At 47.3% G+C, this 24,000-nt stretch overlaps 1 protein-coding gene across 9 annotated transcripts in view; it reads left to right on the top strand.

The window, feature by feature from the left end:
- The window catches only part of LOC118233599 (anion exchange protein 2-like), an 88,798-nt gene that overhangs the window by 43,172 nt on the left and 21,626 nt on the right, over positions 1–24,000 (top strand). For 6 of the 9 annotated variants that reach the window (XM_035429378.1, XM_035429380.1, XM_035429385.1 and 3 more), the window contains exons 2-4: positions 3,549–3,714; positions 21,426–21,594; positions 22,293–22,552. In XM_035429378.1, coding sequence (XP_035285269.1) covers positions 3,655–3,714; positions 21,426–21,594; positions 22,293–22,552 — 489 coding nt within the window. In that variant the 5' untranslated portion in view covers positions 3,549–3,654. Of the gene's footprint in view, positions 1–3,548; positions 3,715–10,960; positions 11,093–21,425; positions 21,595–22,292; positions 22,553–24,000 lie in introns of those variants that run through there. The other 3 variants (XM_035429381.1, XM_035429383.1, XM_035429384.1) reach the window with 3 other exon arrangements.

Genomic DNA, 24,000 nt, shown 5'->3' with positions numbered 1-24,000 from the left:
GCGAACGACGCTAAGCAGAGAGACGAAACCCTTAAAACTGGATTTAATCGGACACCGCGCTGAGGTGAAGCAGATCACCCGAGTTTACCTGTGAGGGGGATTATTCGTTCCTCCTCTTTAAGACCTCCTCATGTTTCAGTCATTGTGTTGCCTCCTTTTTTTTTTTTGATTCTCCTCGGATTTCGGGGATTGTGTTCGAGTTTTCGCTTCGCCCCCTGCATTTGAAGTTATTCTGCCACGTTTTCGGATGCAGGGGAAGGGGTGAGCCGGGCGGACTGAACGATGATGTAACGCGAGGAGCAGCATTTTCCCAGCGGGCAGCGGTGGGGCGGCAGGCCGTGGGACCGCCGGGCAGCGGTGGGGCGGGGCATGGACCGGCTGTGACCTGCTGCATGCTGGGACGGTTGCTGGGAGGTTAATGGGCCTTAATCACTTCCCTCGCCTCGCGAATGAGTCTCCCGCCACAGCGGCTGCCCCGGTGTGCTGCTGGGCAGGGGGGCTGTTAGGTCTCTGTCAGACTCACACACAGACACGCACACACACGCAAATACACACACGCACACACACACGCACACACACACACATACACATGCAAACACACGCACACACACACACGCACACACACACACACACGCAAATACACACACGCACACACACACACATACACATGCAAACACACACACACACACACACACACACACACACACACACACACGCACAGACATGTGCATGTACACACACACAGACACCCACATACACACAGACATGCGCATGTACACACACACACACACACACACAGACATGTGCATGTACACACACATGCAGACACACACACACACACACACACAGAGTCCCTGTGCTCTCTCTGTCAGCCTTACACACATGCGCACACACACACACTCACACACACTCACATGCTCACACACACGTGTTGTTTTGCTCTGGACGTGAGGTTTTGTGTTTCAGTGCGAGCGATTCTGTCCTTACTCCAGCAGAGACGAGTAAGCCCAGCTGTGCATATTCATTTTCGTTCAAGATCCGGTTGCTTTTCAAAAAAATAAGAGTTCGTTTTTATTTGTGTAGCGGTTTTGGGAAATGGCCGTGCCGCGAAGACCCTTTATAAAAAACAAAAAAACTGGCTGACCGGTCCTGAACTCCCCAAAAAATCAACTGTGGTTGGAAAAAAAGGAAAAAACAAAACTCCTCGATGAGAACAAACTTTATGGGATTATAATAACTTTCAACTGTCCACTGGTTGCAAAATCTCAAGTCTCAGCACAAACTCGGGAACTCGAGAACACTGCTTGCAGTGGCTTTGCTAACCTGGCGTGTAATTACCCGGCGATTTACAGCCAGAAGCCCTGACCGCACATCGACGTCAAGGAGCTGTTACTTATCACCCATTAACACTAATGACCCATATTTACGATTATATTGATCATCGTTTAACATGAAAAAGGGGCGGAGCTGGCTGGCCTGGTTGGTGTTTTAATGTGGCTCGCTTGCTCTGGGACCTCAAATGCCTTGCTCCGGTTTGCTCTGTTTGCTGTTCCTTAACAAAAAATATTAATAATAAATTCTGGCAAATACGTCAGTGACCTTGCTATAGTGCAAGGCTGGCAGTCCTCGTGTTAAAAAATTGAAAGTGCCGCAAGAATGTACTTAGGACAAAGAGTTCATCTGTGTCTGTGCGGGGGGGGGGAAGGGGGGGGGCAGTGTCCAGGCTTCTTGTCACTTCTTGTCCGGGGGGGGGGGGGGGTCTTTGTCCGAGCCTGAAAAGTGTACGAACGTTAAATGGCCAGATTTCCCCGCCTTATCAGACTGCTGTCGCCGCAGTAGCGGTATTATCTGGGCGATATCGGGCGGCACACGGGTCAGGACCTTGCAGGAGTGAGGACGCGTTCGCGTATCAACACCTCCCGTCTGTGGCTCTGTTCAGTACCGCACTGAAAACTGACAGGGGACCCCCCCCCTACCCCCCCCACTGACAACTGACAGGGGACCCCCCCTCCCCTTACCCACCCTGCTTTTCATGCCTCTTCCACTCATCTCATTACATTACATTACATTACATTACAGGCATTTAGCAGACGCTCTTATCCAGAGCGACGTACAACAAGTGCATCAGTTCAAGGTGCAGAGGTGCAAAAGAAACACACTAGAGTTGAGTAAAGATCGTAGTGCCAGAAGTGACCACATAGATCAGGACTCCAACCCTGTAAGGTAACCTGTTCAGCAAACAAACAAACAGTCCTGCCAAGTACAAAACTAGCACTGAAATCACATTTGCCTAATCAGAATCAGACAAAAATAATCCTGCCAAATAAAAACTAATGTGACCGTATTAGCCTAACTAGGTACATCTCCCAAACCAAAGCCTTTCCCATTCATTTTGAGCAGCTGCAGCTGCCGCGTTCTACTTCCAAACTGGAGCTGTGAAGTTCTCGGGAATTTGGGGGGGGGGGGGTCGGTTTCCATGGGTTTCCAGTTGCCGCGCCAACCGAGCGTCCCTAACCAAGCTTGCGAATTGCTTTCCAAGGGCTATTGTTTAAATATTCGTTGGCCCCTGACATATCAAATATGCAATTACAAGTATATACGATTATGTTCCAGTGCCTATCAGATAAGCGTGGTGGTAATTGTGAGATAAATTAGATTAGTTTTTTCAGAGAAACAACGGTAGACGTGTCACTCTTGGCTCTGAACATCACTCCGTCTTGTTTTACAATCTTATATGGGCTCGCCATTAAGATACAGCGATCAAGGCATGACTCCTATGCTGAAACTCATGCAAGTGCTTGTGTATCTTATTGGACGATTTACTCTACAGGCTATGAAACCTGCAATTTAAAGCATTAACTGCAGGTGTTACTGCCGTATACTATATAATCCAGTTACTGTTGTTAAAGATAATTTGATTAAATCATGTTTTAAAGGTTTTTTTTTTTTTTAATAAGAAAGACTTGTTTTTCCCCATTAGTCTTTTTCACATTATATGCCACTCTTGTGTATTACTGTGCATGTGATGATGCATGTGCCATAAAACAGAAAGAGCTCTTAAGTCTGTGTATCTTTGTGTTCTGTGTATCTTTACGTCCTGTGTATCTTTATATCCTGTGTATCTTTGCGTCCTGTGTATCTTTTACGTCCTGTGTATCTTTTACGTCCTGTGTATCTTTACATTCCGTTTATCTTTACGTTCTGTGTATCTTTTACGTCCTGTGTATCTTTACGTCATGTGTATCTTTACATTCTGTGTATCTTTACGTCCTGTGTATCTTTACGTCCTGTGCATCTTTACGTCCTGTGTATCTTTACATTCTGTGTATCTTTACGTCCTGTGTATCTTTTACGTCCTGTGTATCTTTTCATTCTGTGTATCTTTACGTCCTGTGTATCTTTACGTCCTGTGTATCTTTACGTCCTGTGTATCTTTACGTCCTGTGTATCTTTACGTCCTGTGTATCTTTACGTTCTGTGTATCTTTTACGTCCTGTGTATCTTTACATTCCGTGTATCTTTACGTCCTGTGTTTTCTCTGGTTCCAGGTTATGCTGCCCAAAAGCTCCCCGCTGAGTCAGAGTGAGAAAGAGAAAGGCTAAAGCCAGACCCGCGTCAGCGCAGCAGCAGGAGCAGAACACAGCCTGCGGAGCCATGAGCCACGCCCAGGAGCCCAGCGACCTCAGCGCCGCCACGGCCTCTGTCGTCCACGCTGTGAGTGTGCGAGCCTTAGCCTCACCTGTGCACCTCAACACACCTGTGCGACTGTTACCTGTGCACCTCAACGCACCTGTGTGACTGTTACCTGTGCACCTCAACGCACCTGTGTCACTGTTACCTGTGAACCTCAACACACCTGTGTTACCTGAGCACCCACACACACCTGTAACTATGTTATCTGTGCACCTAAACACACCTGTGTCACTGTTACCTGTGCACCTTAACACACCTGTGCGACTGTTACCTGTGCACCTCAACACACCTGTGCGACTGTTACCTGTGCACCTCAACACACCTGTGCGACTGTTACCTGTGCACCTCAACGCACCTGTGTCACTGTTACCTGTGCACCTCAACGCACCTGTGTCACTGTTACCTGTGCACCTTAACGCACCTGTGTCACTGTTACCTGTGCACCTTAACGCACCTGTGTCACTGTTACCTGTGCACCTAAACATACCTGTGTCACTGTTACCTGTGCACTTTAACGCACCTGTGTCACTGTTACCTGTGCACCTTTTCTCCTTCGTGCTTAGTGCTTGCAGAGGAGAACTTGCAGAACCTTCATACAGCCTACTCTGAGAGTAAAATAGACTACAGTGTGTTCAGTCTTTATTAAATTAGTCAGGATTCACTTTGACTGAATTATAAAATAGACTACATTGCGATCAGTCTTTATTAAATTAGTGAAAAGTTGCTTTGATTGAATCATAGACAGGATGCGCTGCAGTGTTTTCATAGACTGGTCGTTCAGTCCTCTTCCTCTCCTCTCAGCCGTTCCACACTCTTATTTGATGTTGTGCTCGTGTCTTACCGTCGGAATCTTCACGCTATCCCCCGTCCTCGCGGTAAGGAAGGTCTGAAATGTGAGCGTTTGTGTCACTCACGCCAAAAAAAAAAACCTGGAGCCATCCAAGACGGACGGGGGTCAGTACGGCCAGCGTGATTCTCAAAAACAGCTCAAGGACGCGAATACCACCGGCACTCCAGTGGAAAGGACAGGCTCTCTCCCTAATGAATACATTTGGGATTTATGAGTGCTCTTGTTCCCGTCCCTCTACCCACCGTTCTCATCCAAAGCTGCGTATAAATCAAACAGTCCAATCGGGTTTATGAAGGCAGCTGTTACGACAGAGAAAGGCGGTGTTACGGACGAGGTGTGACGCATGGTCCGTAGGGCAGGTGACCCTCATCAAGCCGTACACTAATCCCCCCGTGTGGCTGGGGTTTGATCCCCTGCTGCGACACCTTCTGAGCTGTGATCCCCTACCCTAACTGCCACCCTCTCTGATTTCCACCCGTCTGAATCAAACAAGATACAAATCAAAGGTGGGCTGTCCACCCTCCTTTACGAAGATGATAAATAATTCACGATGGATAATTTATTCTCTTATAGACATTGCAATCAGAAAAAGGAAAATAACTGGAAGCAATGACATTGTGATGCAATACTGCTTATTGCACCCTGTCAAGAGCATCCACCAGCCAACGAAATTCACTTTTCCAAGGTCCTGAGCATGCTCTGGTAAATGGTAAATGGACTGCATTTATATAGCGCTTTTATCCAAAGCGCTTTACAATTGATGCCTCATCATTCGCATTCACCAGAGCAATTAGGGGTCAGGTATCTTGCTCAGGGACCCTTGCCCAGGGCAGGGGATCGAACCGGCAACCCTCCGACTGCCAGACAAGCGCTCTTACCTCCTGAGCTACGTCGCCCCCATGTCTCTGTAAATGCCTAGTCCCCCTCTAACAGGGGGATTGGCCATGGCTTCGCCCTGCACAGCTACTACAATCCACCCCACACAGTTAAACTGAATTTATACTCCTGAGTTCAAGGGGGGTCTCGTGTACTCCGTCCAAGTAAATGCGCTCCATTAGAGCCGATTTTAATACCGAACACCGTATTACGCAATCTGAGCTCACGAGCGGCCTCGGGACGTTCTGGACCCGCGGCGGTCGAATTTATAACTCGCGACGTTTGTTTATTTTCAGCTTCCATGGCAACGGCGTCACGAAGGCTTCGGAAGCCTCCGCGAGCGGATGCGCGCGAACGTTCCGTCGAGCGGAGAAGAGCGATCGGCGACGGGCCTCGGTTTACGAGCTCGCCAGTAGAGCCCTTTTGTGTTGGCGTTGCGGCAAACGCGACGTTATCCGCGACGCGCTACGGGGAAACAACAGGAATATCAGGCCCATTTGAGATATTATTATTATTGTTAAAGCTCAACAAAAAAAATATTAGTCCTATATCTCTTGTAAATGGTAAATGGACTGCATTTATATAGCGCTTTTATCCAAAGCGCTTTACAATTGATGCCTCTCATTCGCCAGAGCAGTTAGGGGTTAGGTGTCTTGCTCAAGGACACTTTGACACTCCCAGGGTGGGGTTTGAACCGGCAACCCTCCGACTGCCGGACAATCGGTCTTACCTCCTGAGCTATGTCGCCCCACTCTTAATTTGTAACCCATAGTATAGCAGTGAGCGTGGCATTGACCCACTTGGCTGAGTCTACGTTTATCGCATTAGCTACGTAACAAAGCGTTACTTCATGAAGTAAACTCAGCACTGTGGGTCACACGGTCCAAAGATTTTTGTGGGTCAGCACAGTGTAAGCATGTCGATCTTAATTTTTAATAACAATAACATTCTCATTGTGTGTATATATATACCGCTGGATTATTTCTTGATTTAGCGATTATGACAGACCTATCTGTTGACTGACATCCGATTGGCTGTTGCGTAGTCATGGCTTCACAGTTGAAATTACTAGTGGTAGTATTCATAACTGGTAGTATTTGAAAGCGAGTGATAATACAGATGCTGTAGGATTTTTTCTTAAGGATTTAAATGACTCCTCTTTAGTGCTGGTGTCTGTGGAGTTACTTTTGTGGGTGAGCAAACAAGCACATTTAAGCTGAATAAAATGGTGTTGTGCTTCCAGGGAGACTGTTGTAACGCGGGTGCACCGTCGCAGCTGTGGCTTCGCGCCCAGTTACGGATGCTGTCAAGCTTTTTCCAGCGGTGTGGCGGTCCGATGGCCCGCCGCGCCGTCAGAGCCGGACCGCACCGGCACGGGAGATTACGGCGCCTGCGACCTGCGGATCTGCACGTGTGTGTGCATGTTTCAGTGCGTTCTTGTGCTCGTACGTGTGTATTTCCACGTGCGCGCACGAGTACACACCCACTGTGTGCACAAGCCTCAGTAAATGAGTTAGTGTGTGTCACTGCACCAGGTCAGTCAGGAGGTAAGACCGATTGTCTGGCAGTCGGAGGGTTGCCGGTTCAAACCCCGCCCTGGGCGTGTCGAAGTGTCCTTGAGCAAGACACCTAACCCCTAACTGCTCTGGCGAATGAGAGGCATCAATTGTAAAGCGCTTTGGATAAAAGCGCTATATAAATGCAGTCCATTTACCATTTACCATTGAATCAGACTGAGGCCTTTGAGTGTTTTCAGTGGGAGAGCACCCTGATGCCCGCTGAGTGTACTGTTGGTGGTATAGCATGATGGTTGAGGAACTGGCCTTGCAATGCAGATGTTGCGGGTTTGAATCCCAGGAGAGGGGCACTGCTGTTGTGCCTGTTGCAGCAAGGTTCTGTGGGACACTTCAGCTGTCTGGGGAGCCTGTGTAGGGATCACATGTGCCACCGGGTCATCGTCGTGGAGGTTATACCATCCTTACATCAACCTGTAGCTTGTGCTTTTTCAGCTGCCCCCCACATCTATGCAGCCTCTTTCTGTCTTTCTCTCTCTATATATATATATCCCCCTGTCCCTCTCTCTCTCCCCCTCTCTCTCTCTATCCCCATGTCCCTCTCCATCCCCATCTCTCTCTCTCTCATTCTCTCTCTCTCTCTCTGTCTGTCTCTCTCTCTTTCTTCCACACAGTCATTCGGCCACCGTCCCTCTGGGTTATTAGCTGAGGCTTCCTGACCAATCAGCCGGGAGGCAATGCAAATGAAGCCCGCTCTAATTGGCTGAGAGGGGGTTTGCACGGCGGCCTCCTCCCTCCCTCCCCGTTTTGGCGGGTGATATGCGGCGGTACGGCGGCCGCGTTCCTCCCGGGACTCGCGAAAGCCAGATCGGACCTGCGCCGGGAGGCGGGGCTGGTGCTGGTGGCGTCGAGCGTAGGGAGGCGGGTGCACAGCTCTGTGTAACAAATGGGCTCTGGTAGCTTACCAATGAGGGCGTGTGGATGAGTCACCGGACCAACCGCCGCTGGTCACGGGTGTGTATGTTTGGGGTAAAACTGTCCCCGTCTGCAGACAGCGGGGCATCCACCTCCAGGGGACGGGGGGACGGGGGGGGGGGGGGTGGTGTTGCTCAGAGTGTTTGAGAACTTCACAAAATGTCCCTTTAATCACATCTGAGACTGTCGTTTGGTCATCCGATTCTGAATCCGTTTCCCACAATGCACTGTTTCAGTGACTCAATAAAGCCGTTTGTTGGTTTTTCCTCAGAGCAGTAATCCCAAGAAAAACAGTGACCAGTACTTGGTCCTTTATCTCTTCATGGAATGAGGTAACCGCTGTTCTTGTGTAGCCTCTCCCAAGAAGGGGGGGGGGGGAGGGTACAGCAACATTTTACAGCACAGGAAGCCCCACCCATAATTAATTGGGCATGCCCTATATTACCTCAGCTCAAATCCTGGTGAAAGATAACCTGCACTGCGCACATAACTTCCTCAGCCAAATAAAACCACCGATTAATGTTTTCATTGAAAGTGCATATTAATTATTATTATTTTATTAATTTATTGATTTGTTCATTTTTTAAATGACAGTTACATGCAGGTAATTGTATAGCCTCATGAGCCAAACAAACTCACAGATAATATACTTCGTAGGGTGACTTACACAGGCTACATTTTGGACTCTCAGATACTTTCCTGGAGTTCCTGTCATAGTAGCATCACCCAGAGTGCACTGCTGTATCCTTTTACCTTTAGGGGCTGTGACATAGAGTGCCCGTGGTGTTGTCAACACAGAGAAGGGGTTAATTTTTTACCGACAGAATCGTTTTTTTTTTTTTTTTGTTTAAATCTTTAAAATATTAGCCTTGAAGCTTGAGTCACGAGTTAATCTGGAGTTTGCTTTCACTGTTAAATAATAATCTGAAGAAAAACATGTTTTTGACGTACAAGTTTCTCGCGCGTTCAAAGCACTGTCTATAAGTCATTAATTCAAGTTTACTAAATCTAGGGCTGCCATTAAAAGTGCTGATATAGAAATTAGGCCAAGTTACAAGAAACAATAAATTGTCTTTTAGCCCACACAAATTAAACAACCTGTATTCCAAAGCAGTGCTACCCAATGTTTCCTAAATTATTTATTTAACTTGGCCCTGTGTTTTTTCATTTTACAATTTAAAGAGATCGTGGTCATTCAAACTTTGTGTGTCACATGACACTGTCAAATAACAAAAAACATAAATACATGCAAACTGAAAGGCTGAAAGAAACATAGGCATGGATTCACTCATTTGTCCTTTACCATGAATGACAAATAAATGAGTGTCATATTTTTAAATAGAAGTTTTTTAATGGGGTATTGTGTACACGACAGACCTACTACTTGATTGTATATCAGTAGAGGATCTATAGGGCTACCTAGCATTAATTTAGAAATGTGGCGTTTGCAGGGTTGCTATGGCATCCTAGTTAAAAAGGAATTAACAGTAGAAACGCAGTCAATTTCAAACGTTAAAAAAATCTAAAACCTACAGTGAAGAAGTCCATAGCCTATGGCTGTGACTTTTCCTAAACAAATGTATTGAACATTGTGATATAATTTGAATATCAACATTGCATAAGGAAATATAAGTTATAAACACTTACAAATAGCCTTGAACGGTGAAATTGACCATCATTCCCATACGACCTACAGTACACCGTTACCTAGCAGACCGAATCACAACGCAGATTTCCGTGCTTAATTTCGGTGCTGTCTGTACTTGCGTTATACACTGGCCCTGTCGACTCGTTTGCAAGCTGGCTAAAGTTAAACTCGGTCAAAGTGCCGAAAGCGAAACTAAAAGTGTGGGTGTATTTTACCAAGAACGATTCGAACAGTTGGATGTACCATTGCAAAAAAGGAACGTTCTTTAATGTCATTGTTTGCTCATTCTTTCAAAGAAGTTAGACGACCCTTTAAGGTTTGAAGAAATATAAATGGGTTTCCCAGAAAGATTATACAGTTCCAAAAGCAATAGTTTACAAAATATTTTAGGCAATTATTAGTTAGCAAGTAAGCCAGTGTGATGACTCAGGGTTCGGATTAGATAATAATAATTAGATAATAACAGATTTGCTGGAATCCCAGCTGCGATTTGAACCCAGGCTTCTCAGTCATCTTATTCTCAGTAATCCAAATGCGTTACCAACTAGCTGTGAGGTCTGCAGTTTTTTTTATTTATTTATTTGAATATGTGTACTTCTATATATGTCAAGTTTGCGCATGTATCTGATGGCTTTCTTGGCTGATATAACTAAATGTCCAATGGGTAGACGTATTCATTGTGGGCCTGGAGCATTTGTGATTATGTAATCGGCAGGAAAAAGAAGAAGGAGGAAAAAAAACACAAAAAAAGTTTTGGGCTTTATTGTGTGGACAAAGTTTTGTGAATTGTGTCTGTTGACAAGCCGTAACTTGGCCGGACGGCATACCTGCCGTCCCCGATGACTTAACCTGGCCCACCTGCACTCACCTGTGCCAATGAAAGGAAAGGCCCCCGAAATCACAGTCCGGGTCTTAGCTACGCAGGCATGCGGCTTCCTATTTGGCAAAGCTCGCGGGGAATATATGGCTTTAGCTCCCGTTTTACGGCATAATGGCTTTTAGTTCAGTGCCCCAGATAGACGGGCGCTCCTGGCAACCAATAATCAATTTCTAGATAAGTGTGTTTATGGCTTCTCTTTAGCTGTTGCCGGGCCTGTTTTCCAGATAAACTGCTGTTTTTTTTTAGGAGTTAATCATTACCCCCCTTCCCCGGAGTGAGAGTGCGCAGACAAGGGGGTGCATGCCTGCATGGTTCTGTGGGCGTGCGTGTGTGGGACTCTCAGGCGGCAAGTCTGCGGAGATATTTAGAAACGCTGCCGTGTTGAACTGTGTCCACTTCCTGCCTCGAGAGGGGGACCGCTTCGGTCACATGACGAGGGACTAGAAAAAGGGATACGCGACGGCGAGTTTCCCGAACTTTGACAGGACTTGGGGGAGGAGGAGGGGGGGGGGGGGCTGAAAAAAAAACAGCTTAGACTGCCATTTTAGCCTCTTTTTTTTTAAAGCCGCTTTCTAACAAACGACTCTGCCTGCCTGCTTCCTTCTCGGAACTGTGAGGCTGGCTGAGCAGCCATGGATTTCCTGTACAGTTTAAAGGTGAGTATGTGTGGTGTACATGGACAGCACAATGCTGGGGAGCTCAGCACCGAGCCGGGTATTCTGGGTATCTGAGAGTAGTAACACGTGGGATTCTCTGGGCTCCTCTTACACACGTTTGCTCAAACTTTGAACTTTGTTGTTGTTCAGCAAAAAGCAGTAATAAGCCCACTGCATAATACTTCTGTACTCAGCTCATTTTCTGGGCTTCTCTTTCACTTTGTAAACTTGGAGCACTTTCTAGAGGGATACTGACTTCCGCCATATGGTGAAGTCAATGTATGTCAATATTTGTTGATGTCCCAGAAGATTCCTTAAAATTAATTTGATTCATCGGCACTGCTGATGTGTGGTTGAGATCACCTTGGACGCAACAGGTTACAGTGGTTGTGGTTTTCTATTTACTAATGATGTATAACTCTATTATAGGGGCTACATAGACATCTAAATAATGAGGAATGATCTACTGTAACTTCCTGATGGTTTTGTGGGGTTGATACTCTTCTCTTGTCTGGGCTTTGAAACTTTGAAACTGTGACTTCTCTCCCAGCCAGTCCGCTCTGAGCTGTTATCTCAGCTGCGTTTTTTTAAAATGAGAGATTCACAGCAGCGTCTTCGCTGGCCGATTTGTTTAACCTTGAGGGACGAGACTGAAAGCTGCCAGCATGCTCCTTTAAACTGGAGAAAAGCCATTTATTTCTGTTTATTTATTTTATGCATTGTGTTTATTTGACAGGGATTATGCACCATAAACAGCATCTCCCACAGATGCGTAGTCTATACGTCAAAGTGCCAGAGTTTGACGAGCCAAAAAGCTAGTTTTCATCTCTTCAATCCCTGAGCAGGTTGTTTATGTCAAGTGGAGATTCGCTAGCCTCTCAGCTAACAGAAAACTTTCTCACCACGTCGCTGCCAAGTAGCGGCAATGTTGTAACGTTGAAGAAACATTCCAGTGACCCTGTGAGAACGTTTTTGTGTTGAGAGAGCTGAGAGCTGTCTCTGGGTAGGCAATGGCTGTGCTCCTGTTGCTAATATCAAGAGGTCCACAGCTCCTGTCTGTTCACATTGGGCCTCATTCCAGAAACGTGCACGATCGCATTTGATCGTAAGCTGTGCGTAAGAACGTTCCCAAGAACATTTTTTGCGTTCACCATTTTTTTTTTCTTATCTGTATTTGTTTGTGGCTGTTTCCTTATGCTAATCACGTGAACTGGATCGCGCAATAAAATTTACTGTCCGTATTGGTCATCTCATACTTGTGCACAAAAACAAAGGTCTGCACGTGTGTCACGAATCCCATATTGGTTTTGTCGTTGGAACATTCTTAAGAACAAAAGTAAGAATCATTTAAGAAGAGTTTATTGTGAATGAGGCCCATTGTGTTCAAGTTAGCAGGATCAGGCACTTCAGCTGCTTCCGTTGTTGCTTCCAGGAGTGTTGAGATGACTTGATTCCTGACTGTGTGAAATGTAAACAAAGCTAAATACCCCACCCCATTGACCACAGACCCATTTTGAATCAGTCTTTAGGGACTATGCTATGGAGTCAATTTGTGGGGTTCATTCTTGGAGTTAATTCTTGGAGTTGATGTGTTGGAGTTGGTCTTTTGAAGGGATTGTGCTCTTCATGGAGTTTTTAATATCATTTCAGTTTTGGATTTGTCCATACAGTTTTGTGTGTGATGAAGGATATGACCTGCTGGGTTTACAATGGCTGCTGTCAAGACATTATTTGGGTTGTACACATGTACCATATATAGCCTGATTATCAAAAAAATAAATTTTTTAATTATATTGTTTTTGGTTGGAACTATTTCCTATGGTACAGCAACCTGAGACTGTGCTGTACGAGGAAATGAGTACCAGTGCAATATAAAAACTTCTGTTTACATTTATAATTGTGAATTAACACTGCAGTGAATGTGTTAGTATGTTCATATGCAGTCTCTGGAAGCATAACATTAACCCCCTAGCAGCCAACGCAATGTGGAAATTTAACATCCTGCATGTTCTCCTGCATACAGTAACATGGAGTCTGGATCCTGTGCTTACTGTAGGTATGGTGTCTCTCGTAGCTGAAGCCTCTGTCTAACACGGTTCTGTCTGAAAAACAATTTCCCCCTGTCAGTCTCAGGAATGTCAGGGATTAAAAGGCAGAGTTTTAATATAACCGCTCTTGCCTCTGGGCAGGGTGCTGCGGGATCTGTGTCAACTCTCGGCGTCTCCAGCTCTCTCTCTGTCTGTACCGATGATCATCATGAGGGCTCCACACACGTTGTGCGTTGGGCTAAAAGGCTCCACACACGTTGTGCGTTGGGCTAAGACTGCGCCACGATACGCTGTGATCGATTGATCTTTGAAAACTACGTTATCTCTCCTGTGAAGGTTTCGTATCGACTTGGACGTGGCGCAGTGTGTATGTGTTACGCCCTGATTGTGTTGCGCGCCTGTGGACTGGAGGCTGTTCGATAGCAGGTGCCATTGGTTTCTGTGCTTTGCCAGACTGTCACCTCAAGCACTTCCAAAGTAATCCACGCATATAAACATACGCATTACCTGATAATTCTTTAAGCCTTCAAAGCAGAATGGGTGATCGATTGACTGATGTATTGCTTGATTGACCGATTTTATTTTTGTTTTCAAATATTTTTTCACCAACAGCACATTATAAGTCACAAGCCATTTAGCTTAAAAATCTGACGTCTTTCCGAAACCTGTTAGTCTCTTATTTCTATTAATTTCCTTAGCTGGGATATTGAATGGGGGGTTCTTATCTTCCTCCCACTTCGCTGAGTCAGTTTCCTGCCGAATGCGGACCTTAGACTTTCATTTCCTGTTTGTGTGCGCCGGATACGCGGGGATTTGCATGGCGGACGGTAGAGGGGTAACACCGGCGGCCCGGTCCGTTCGGCAGTCGCGGCGACCTCCAGGAAAGGCTGTAGGTGTTCTTCCTGTGAGACTTCCTGTTCTCCGGACTTTGTTCTCTGGCCCTTGGCCGAGTATCTGAGTGTCCAGGTGCTGCTCTTTGGCTCCCGGTTCTATTGTGTGAACTGAACGTTTATAAACACTCACCAAAAAACCCAATTAATCAGATGCTGCCGGAAAAGGGAGGTTGTCCTATAAAATGTGCCCATGGGGGGGGGGGGGCGGGGTCAGGAGGCACTTCTGTGATGTGCCAGCGTGTTCATTTCCCCACTGGCATCCTAAAATAATTCTGTGTCAGTGATGGGTGCTGGTCTTGGGACGTCCTGGAGTAAAGCCTCGACTGCGGACTGGGTGGGTAAACATTTGGTAAGTATCTGCAGCTGTGCCCAAAGACGGAGGTTTTTTTGTGTGGGATCCGATGATGTAGATTCGGTGTGAAGCCTACACCTGCTCTTGGAGTTTGCTGGGAGCACAAAGCCAGTCTGTTGGCGAGCTTCATTCAGTGTTGAATACTTTGTTGGACACACTGCGGAAGACCACACATGAGTTTATTTGTGCTTTTGGGTGAGGTCTCTGTCTTGACAGCGTTATGAAATTTGCCTGCTGAGTTCAGCAGTGTTCTGTGTGGAAGCTGACCTCAGCAGCTTCCCCTCTGTGTGTGAAAGAGCGAGAGAGAGAAAGAGAGAGGAGTGGAGTGTAGGGTCATGTGCTGGGGATAATTTGGGCCAGGTGCGAAGCCTGAACTTTGCCATTCCTGGTGTTTTTCAGTGGTCAGCAAAAGAATAAAAAGTTCCTTGTTTTCGCATCACAGTGGTTGTTTCCCAACCCTGTTCCTGGAGATCTGCCGGCCTGTAGGTTGTTCTCACTCCAGCCCTAACAAAGCACATCTCATTCGACAGCCAGAGATCGCGTTGAGCCGATAATTAGTAGAATCAGGTGTGCTTTGTTAGGGCTGGAAATGGAAAACCTGCAGGACGTCAGATCTCCAGGAACAGGGTTGGGCAGCACAGTTGCGCCAGGTTCCCTGCTTGTCTTCGATCGTACTGTATTTGATCTGCATGTGTGACTTCTGCATCTCGGTGGTGTAACACAAAGTCACTGCGGGCCTCAGTCAAATCGGGTAAACTGGGCCCTTAACCGCCCCCTTCTTTCAGCCCTGCTGCTGAACTCTGCTTCGATTTGGACTGTCTGATATTAGGGATCAATAGTGTGAAACATGACATTATAGGGCAGCAGTGTAGTATAATGGGAAAGGACACTGGTCTTGAAACCTAAAGATCACCGGTTCGATTCCTGGGCAAGGACGCTGGATAAGAGCATCTGCTAAATGCCTGCAATGTCCATTTAGTGTCATTGGAGTCTCTGAGGAAGACACGGCAGCAGCCCGCGTGACCTGTGCCGTGTGCTCCTGGCAGGGTCTCATTCAGTTGTTTCTTCAGGTCCCCTGCGGTCTGAAGATGTGATTTTTATTAGCGCTGTGTCGTGTAAACATGCTGTGGGAATGCGGCTGTGGGGGGGGGGGGGGGGGGGATGTGGGAAACTACACTTGGTAACACATTTATTAATTCAGCTGACTTTTTTTTTCATCCGGCACAGTTTCATATTCAGAACAGTTAGCCATCCAGGGCGGTTAAATATTTAGAGCAGTTAAATATCTAGAGGAGTTAAATAATCGGAGGAGTTAACTGAGTGCACACAAAAGGGACAGGTAAAGATCATTCTGTGCTGGTAAAGATCATTCTGTGCTGGTAAATATCATTCTGAGCAGGTAAAGATCTTTCTGTGCTGGTAAAGATCATTTTGAGCAGGTAAAGAGCATTCTGTGCAGGTAAAGATCATTTTGAGCAGGTAAAGATCTTTCTGTGCTGGTAAAGATCATTTTGAGCAGGTAAAGATCTTTCTGTGCAGGTAAAGATCTTTCTGTGCTGGTAAAGATCATGTTGAGCAGGTAAAGATCATTCTGTGCAGGTAAAGATCATTCTGTACAGGTAAAGAGCACGCCGTGCTGGGAGTGAGATTTTACAGTTTCCGTGGAAACCCTGCTGGCGGGGCACACGTGCGGTATGTAGGCTTTATTGCCGGACTTGAGTCCTCTGGCCCCTCCCCCAGCCTTGACTGGTGGGCGGAGCCTGGATTCTTGGTGCCAGGCCTGGTGCTGATGCGGGGCAGGGAGGGGAAGGGAGTGGGGGATGATGGGAAAACATGTACACTGTTCGAGGGAGTAGTGGAGATGAGTGGGGAGCCCATGGGAGAGCCCATTGGGGGCATGGGAAGGAGGAAGGGAGGGAGTGATGTCACACAAAGAAGTAAGAACACTGGTTTTGGTGAAAGAAATGGAACTGACCTTCATCAATGGAAGGAGAATCGGATCTCTCAAAAAAACACACACAGAAGACAGGTGAGGCATCTAGATGAAGGATTGCAGCGCACAAAATAAGAACAATAACCCTTTTTCGGTTGTGTCCTTTCACATAATTGTGACACTGCAGTGTCAGACCCTCCCCCGTGTACCGTCGGATCGCCGCGGCGACACTGAGAGTGGCGTTCAGCTCCCCAGAGCTGCGTCCGAAGCGGCTCAAAGGCGGTTTGTGTGAGAAGGGAAACCCGATACACCTGTGTTCTGCTGGGGACGGATCGGAAGGAACAGAGGGCGTGGGGCAGGGGGGGGGGGGGGGGGGGTATAGCATTCTGTCCTTTACAAAGGACACGTCAAAAGACTGATTGTGAGGGAAAAAAACAATGGGAACATAACACAGACAACAGGAGTCAAACAGTGCGTATGTTTGTGTTATTCTTCACGAAACAATGCACTGGTTCGCTGAAACTGAATGATGAAGGAGGGGGAGAGAGGGGCGTTGGGTCTGTGTTCTTGTGCGTATGTGGATTTTCTCCAAAGGTGAAACCTCTGAACTTTTACCACGCCTGGTGCCTTTCGGTGATCAGCTAAAGGAATCAGAGTTACTTGATCTCTCTATTCACAGAATGTTCTTAAAGGGATAGTTTGCTTTCTGGAGTTCTGTAAATATTGTTTCGGTTTTGGTGCGTGTTTTCTGTTGGCCCAGACGGTTCTTGTACATGATGACGGATATTTGAGGTACTTATGGCAGTTTCAGTTCACCTGCTGGCTTTGTAATGGCTGGTATAAGGGGATCAAAAGGCTGATGGTTTGAAGCAGAAAACACAGTTCAAGTAGCTCCAAAGTAGCCTGCACAGCCAAGTTTTGTTGCCAGAGGATATAAAAATCAACACATAAATTACATTAAATGTGTTGTTATTCCGTGCCAGGACTTGCATAACATAACAATGTGCAGTGCAGTTGCTTGGACTGCATTTTCTTGCTTTAAACCACAAACCTGTCAATTCACCTGTAGCCTACTGGCTGTTGTGAAGCCAGCGGGCAATGAGAAACGTGTGTAAGTATCTAACTGTTATTTTTCATTGCACACAAAAACTGTCCGGGACAATCAAAAACACGCTAAAAACTGAAATAATAACAAAAATCTCAAGAAAGTAAACAGTCCCTTGAAAAGGAATGAGTCATTTTCATGGAGAGACTAAATTAAAGGAACTGTATTTGGCTGGACACACCACCAGGTATCTATGAATCAGCCCTGTGATTACCATTTACTTAGAGTAAACCAGGTTCTCTCCAACGAAATGTTTAATGTTTCTTAGCCATTTAACCATTTAAGGAGCAATCATGGGATTTTCATGGGGTATTTTGGGTGTTCAAGACCAGCTTGACAGAATCGCTGGATGCTCTTAGTAGTCAGCTTGCAAAATAATGAGCCGTGATTGGCTTAATGACCCAGTATTATCATCAGATATTTTTGCATACAGTAAGGCTAAGTGTTGATCATTTTTCCGTGATGTCTGAGTTAGTGACCTTTTATTCGCCCCACGCGCACATGCATATTTGTGTTGTGCACTTACACGCAATATATTGTTTTTGCAATACCTTGACCTTTGCCGTGGTTCCAATTATGAATTGTCATAATGTGGTTAGAGTGTGCGACTGGCTGTAACCATAGAAACACCGTGGGAAAGAGGTCGCTCGGCAGGGGCGGGGGGTGGGGGGGGTTGGGGGGGTGTGTCTGTGCTGTTTCTGGTCAACAGGATGAGCGTTGCATGTGCACAGCGTGTACGCTGTCCGTACGACCACCGGCAGGGAAAAACGCCGGAGTCGATATTTACACGGGGAGAAGCCAACCTGCCGCTGCGAGCGAGAGGCATCGGTGCAGCCGCAGACTGCGCCCTTCGCTGACATTGCGGGAGAGGCGAAGCAGAGCTATTTTTGAGCCGTTTGAAAGTGCTGAATGCCGTTAGCGTAGCGTAGCAGGCGGGAGAGATAGAGGGCAGACACCGCACGTGCTGAGACTGGGGTAGCGGCTCCTGGGGGAGGCGGGAGGGAGACCCCTGCTGGTGGTTTTTGTGAAAACAGCGATTGAATACGGTGGGTTAGTGAAGCTGGGGGGAGGGGGGAGGGGGGAGGGGGGAGGGGGGTGGGGGGGGGTTCATGAAGCAGGATTACTGAGTTAGCTGGATTTGTTGATCATTGAATTAGCGAGGCAGGGGTACAGTCACGTACAGGGTATATGCTTACAGGGTATATACTAAAGCAGGGTATATACCTACAGGGTATATACTGAAACAGGGTATATGCTTACAGGGTATATACTAAAGCAGGGTATATACCTACAGGGTATATACTGAAACATGGTGTATGCTTACAGGGTATATGCTTACAGGGTATATACTAAAGCAGGGTATATACCTACAGGGTATATACTGAAACAGGGTATATGCTTACAGGGTATATACTAAAGCAGGGTATATACCTACAGGGTATATACTGAAACAGGGTATATGCTTACAGGGTATATACTAAAGCAGGGTATATACCTACAGGGTATATACTGAAACAGGGTATATGCTTACAGGGTATATACTGGAGCAGGGTATATGCTCATTGCCCCCTCCTGCAGTTTCATCTCAAGGCTGGTAATTTCCTGCACATTTACCTCATCAGAGGCAAAGAGAGGGTGCTGGTTACCCCTCTGAAGGTAGAACCCTTGATGATATTACTGATGGTTCTATGACTGACATTGTATTTTAGCCTCCAATGTGCTCGCTTTCTACAGTTTTCACTCATAGGGCCTGATTTACTAAGACCTTGACCATGTGCAAAACTAACACAACCAACGATTGGTGCAATACTGGTACCATGACCAATCATTGGTCATGTTATTGGTTTTGCATGTGCCAATTGGTTTTGCTCACGACAAAGGTCTAGTAAATCAGGCCCACAGTTTCAGGAATGATATCCAGAGTTGCCTCCAGGAACTAATTGCACATACGGCATCTTGAAGTAACTGAGCACCTCTCATTGAAAACAGCTTCTCAGAACCTTTACTCATTGGAGAGTTGTGCTGTATCGGTTAGGTTTTCGGTGATTCTAAGATCATTGGATGGTTGCAGCATACAGCTTTATGACTGTAAATGGTGTGCGGTAGTATACTCTATTTTTAGTCTCTGGTTCTCCTTTGGCCGAGTTTCACTATGACAGTTCCCGCAAACTTTACTTCACCTGGAGAGTGTTGCTTGCTGTAGCAGGGGTGGGGGGAGGGGCGGTGTTTTTTAGGATGGTGCTGTACCTGGGACCAGGAGGGGTGGCAGCAGGTCCACCACCGAGGTCAAGCAGCGTCTGTCACCGCTCCTGCTGTCAGGTTTACTTTGTGGGACGATGGCATGTTTGTTCCTGTCGTAAAACGTGCGTCACCTTGTGTGGCGGCTCAGGTGAGGTCAGAGGTCACTGGGTCACGGGGTCATTGTGGCTTGGGTGCTCTCAGGAGAACTCTCTAATTACTTTCCCCGAGGCCAGTGTTTTTTTAAACTCTGGGCCGGGACGACCCAAAATAGGTCACGGGAGTGTATGGGGTGCGTCCCGGAATGAGTCTGTAGCTCACTAGGCTATGCTAATATGTGTATTTCTTGGGTCCATTAAAGGTAATACATTTCTTATTTAGGTCCCGGTATTAAAAAGCTTCAGAGGCAGCGCCCTGGGCTGTAAGGCCGCTCATCAGCTCTTGTTCCACAGCTGGAACACGAAATGATTACAGCTGAAAATGTCAAATGAAAATGTCGGCTCGATGCTCGCAGCAGCGGAGACGGTCATGAGGGAGGAAACCCCACGGAGCGCTTTTTGGGAAAACTGAGATTTAGGTTTTAGGACTGATGGAAGTCCAGTTTTCTAAAGGGCACGGAATATTGCGTCAGCTCACGTCGGCGGGCCGGTAATGGAATAACGATCGGCACATGCTCCGTGACGTCGGAGTAGAGTTCAAACACAAAAGGTTGTGGGTTTTTTTTTTCTCCCCCAGAATGCAGCGCTACACTAGGGGCTCAAAGCAGCGTGGGGGGGGGGGGCCCGGCTGTGGGCTTACGAAACGGCACGCAGCGGGACCGCGGGAGGCCCCTAGCTTTCGCTAGCGCTGCCGAACGGCGGCGTCCGCGGCAACGTCTTTTTCATTCGAACCGCAAAAGGGGAAAGGGATTCTTCCGAAAACAAACCGGACGCTGGACTGACCGTGGCCTCGGGGGCGGATTCCCGTGATAACGTATCACCGGCGGCGGGAGACAGCGGCCGCCACCGTGGGAGAGCGCTGCCTCGGCTACACGTGCTGCCTCCAGGATTATAACCTCAGAGCTCACCGGCTCTCCTGATTGGTCGGTCCGCTTGACATAGTTTTTGCTGGTACGAAATAGCCGTTTAGGATCGTGTGTGAGGACCAGAGAGCGGGTTCTTCGGTTGTACTTTGACATGGACTCTGGCGTCCTCTAGTGGTTGCTGGTGGTGGTGGTGCATAGTTTTTGATTTTCTTTTTCAGACCGCTTGACACGTGTCTTCATGCCGATGGTCTGTTTGATTGTGATAGAATTGACGTTGTGTACATTTGGAGCACTTCTCAAGGAAAGAAGTGGCATTGGTTTAGTGTATCCACGGTACTAGACGTGAAAGTAGTGGTGCCTAAAACAAATTGGAACAAATGGACAGGAGTGAAAATGTATAAACTGTGTGTGTCACGTTCACGTTTTGAAAATGTGGCTAATTGTCCTCAAATGGGCGGTCAGCACGCCTGTTCGCCTTCAGTCCAACCAAGCAGAAAAACGCCTCATTCTAATAACCAAGGGCCTTAGCAACGACTCTTGTGGTTGCTTAGCAGAATCGGGTGTGCTACTGCTGGGTTGGAACAAAAGCCTGCAACCACAACAGACCAACCACACTGTCTCTGTTCTCCCTGTCCATTGTCCAGCAGGCTAGCAGTGGAACCTCTGCAGTCTGTACTCCCCTGTCTTTACATATGTTCATTGTGCCCCCCCTCCTTCCTACCTCCCCCCCTCCCCCCCAGCCGGAGCCGGTGCCGGTGTCCCCGCCCCCGCGCGTCGCCGGGCGTGAGGAAGAGGAGGAGCGAGACCTGAACAAGGCCCTCGGGGTGGAGCGCTTCCAGCAGATCCTGCACCCCGCCCCCCGCGGGCCCGCCGAGCAGCACCGCGTCTACAACGAGGAGGACTTTGAGTGTGAGCATGCGCAGGGGTCGGGGGTCATGGGTCATGGGTCAGGGGTCATGGGTCGGGGTCTCTGGGTGCAGAATTAATCGTGTACACATCTACACTGCGGAGAGCTGCGGCTTGGTTAATGTTGTGACCATACCGCTTCTCACCATGCCACAGAGGTCAGTCACATCTGTGGCCAGGCTGTGCAGCCCAGATGAGACCAAAACCCTCCTTACGGACTGACAGCAAACTTCATTAGCCCCGCCAGCTTTTAGCTCAATAAGCTAATTCACGCACTTCCCTTGTTGATTGAGACTGAGAGGAATGAAAAGGGAATTTGAATATAAAGACCAGGAAAACCGCGCTCGCTACCCTTCATTGCTGATGCACCTGACCTGATAAAGATCTGAGGGTCGAAACGCTGTTACATAGATAACAATAAATAAACAGGAACAATGAAAAGCAATGTCGGAATTTTCCATCTTCTTTATGCATTTGAATTCCCCTGTAGCTCCACCACATACACACAGACTGGGATGTGTATATGTTTTTGTTTTTTTACCTTGGATTGACTAGGGGAGCCAGTTTGGCAGTGTCTGGAGCGCCAGTGTAATCTACGTGGAGCCTCTGACCGTTTGTAGCCGGTACTTACCGGTCTCCGAGGGTTACGGCTGCTTTGGTGTCGCCGCTCAAACTCTCTCTCTTCCTCTTCCTCCGCCCAGACCACCGGCACTCCTCCCACCACATCCACCACCCGCTGTCCATGCACCTGGCCCCCGACGGGCGCAAGAAGAAGGGCAACAAGAAGAAGAAGGGGGCGGGGCGGAGGAGGGGCTCGGCCAGCAGCAGCGCCGCCACCATCGAGGAGGACGAGGAGGAGGACGAGGCTGAGGAAGAGTCCTGCAGCCAGCACGACGGGGAGGGGCACCCGACCACGCCCACGCCCGACACCGACACCGACACTCAGACCGGGGAGGTGCAGGTACGGTCGAAAACATAAGCACCAAGTCACAGTCAATGCGCTGACACATAAGCACCAAGTCACAGTCAATGCGCTAACACATAAGCACCAAGTCACAGTCAGTGCGTCAACGCATAAGCACAAAGTCACAGTCAGTGCGTCAACGCATAAGCACAAAGTCACAGTCAGTGCGTCAACGCATAAGCACAAAGTCACAGTCAATGTGCTAAAACACGTAAGCGCAAAGTCACAGTCAATGTGCTAAAACACGTAAGAACACAGTTACAGTCTATGTGCTAAAACACGTAAGCACAAAGTTACAGTCTATGTGCTAAAACACGTAAGCACAAAGTTACAGTCTATGTGCTAAAACACGTAAGCACAAAGTTACAGTCTATGTGCTAAAACACGTAAGCACAAAGTTACAGTCTATGTGCTAAAACACGTAAGCACAAAGTCACAATGTGCTAAAACACGTAAGAACAAAGTTACAGTCTATGTGCTAAAACACGTAAGAACAAAGTTACAGTCTATGTGCTAAAACACGTAAGCACAAAGTTACAGTCTATGTGCTAAAACACGTAAGAACAAAGTTACAGTCTATGTGCTAAAACACGTAAGCACAAAGTTACAGTCTATGTGCTAAAACACGTAAGAACAAAGTTACAGTCTATGTGCTAAAACACGTAAGCACAAAGTTACAGTCTATGTGCTAAAACACGTAAGCCTAAAATCACAGTCAATGCACCAACACATAAGCGCATAGTCACAGTCGATGTGCTAAAACATAAGATTAAAGTCACAGTCATTGCATCAACAAACGCACAGTCACACTCAGTGCGCTAACACGTAAGCACAAAGTCACAGTCAGTGTGCTAACACATAAGCACAAAGTCACAGTCAGTGTGCTAACACGTAAGCACAAAGTCACAGTCAATGTGCTAAAACACGTAAGCACAAAGTCACAGTCAATGTGCGAGCATGTAAGCACAAAGTCACAGTCAATGTGCTAACACATAAGAACAAAGTCACAGTCAATATACCAGCGCATATGCCTAAAGTCACAGTCAATGCGCTAACACATAAGAACAAAGTCACAGTCAATATACCAGCGCATATGCAGAAAGTCACAGTTAATGCGCCAAAACACATAAGAACAAAGTCACAGTCAGTGCCCCAACATGTATGTGAAAGGTCACAGTTAATGTTCCAACACGTAGTCAGCGTGCGAGGACAGTTTGACAACATTTACCACAGTTCGGTGGAGCTGAAATTCAGCAGGGCCCATTTAAGTGTGGAGAGTTCACTGCAGGGCAAGGCGCCAGGAAAATGTATTATCTGGGTGGAATAACACCTTTAACACATTCTGACACATTAACAGTGGGCCAGCAGTTAACCCCGTCTCCATGACAACCTGTCTCAGCAGGGACGCTGGTGGTACCAGCCGGTTTCCTGTTGGAATTGTCGCT

Source organism: Anguilla anguilla, chromosome 8 (genome assembly GCF_013347855.1).
Source record: "Anguilla anguilla isolate fAngAng1 chromosome 8, fAngAng1.pri, whole genome shotgun sequence".
NCBI classification, from domain to species: domain Eukaryota; kingdom Metazoa; phylum Chordata; class Actinopteri; order Anguilliformes; family Anguillidae; genus Anguilla; species Anguilla anguilla.
The sequence above is the reverse complement of the archived record's forward strand: the minus strand, read 5'-3'. Positions and strand labels throughout refer to the sequence as shown.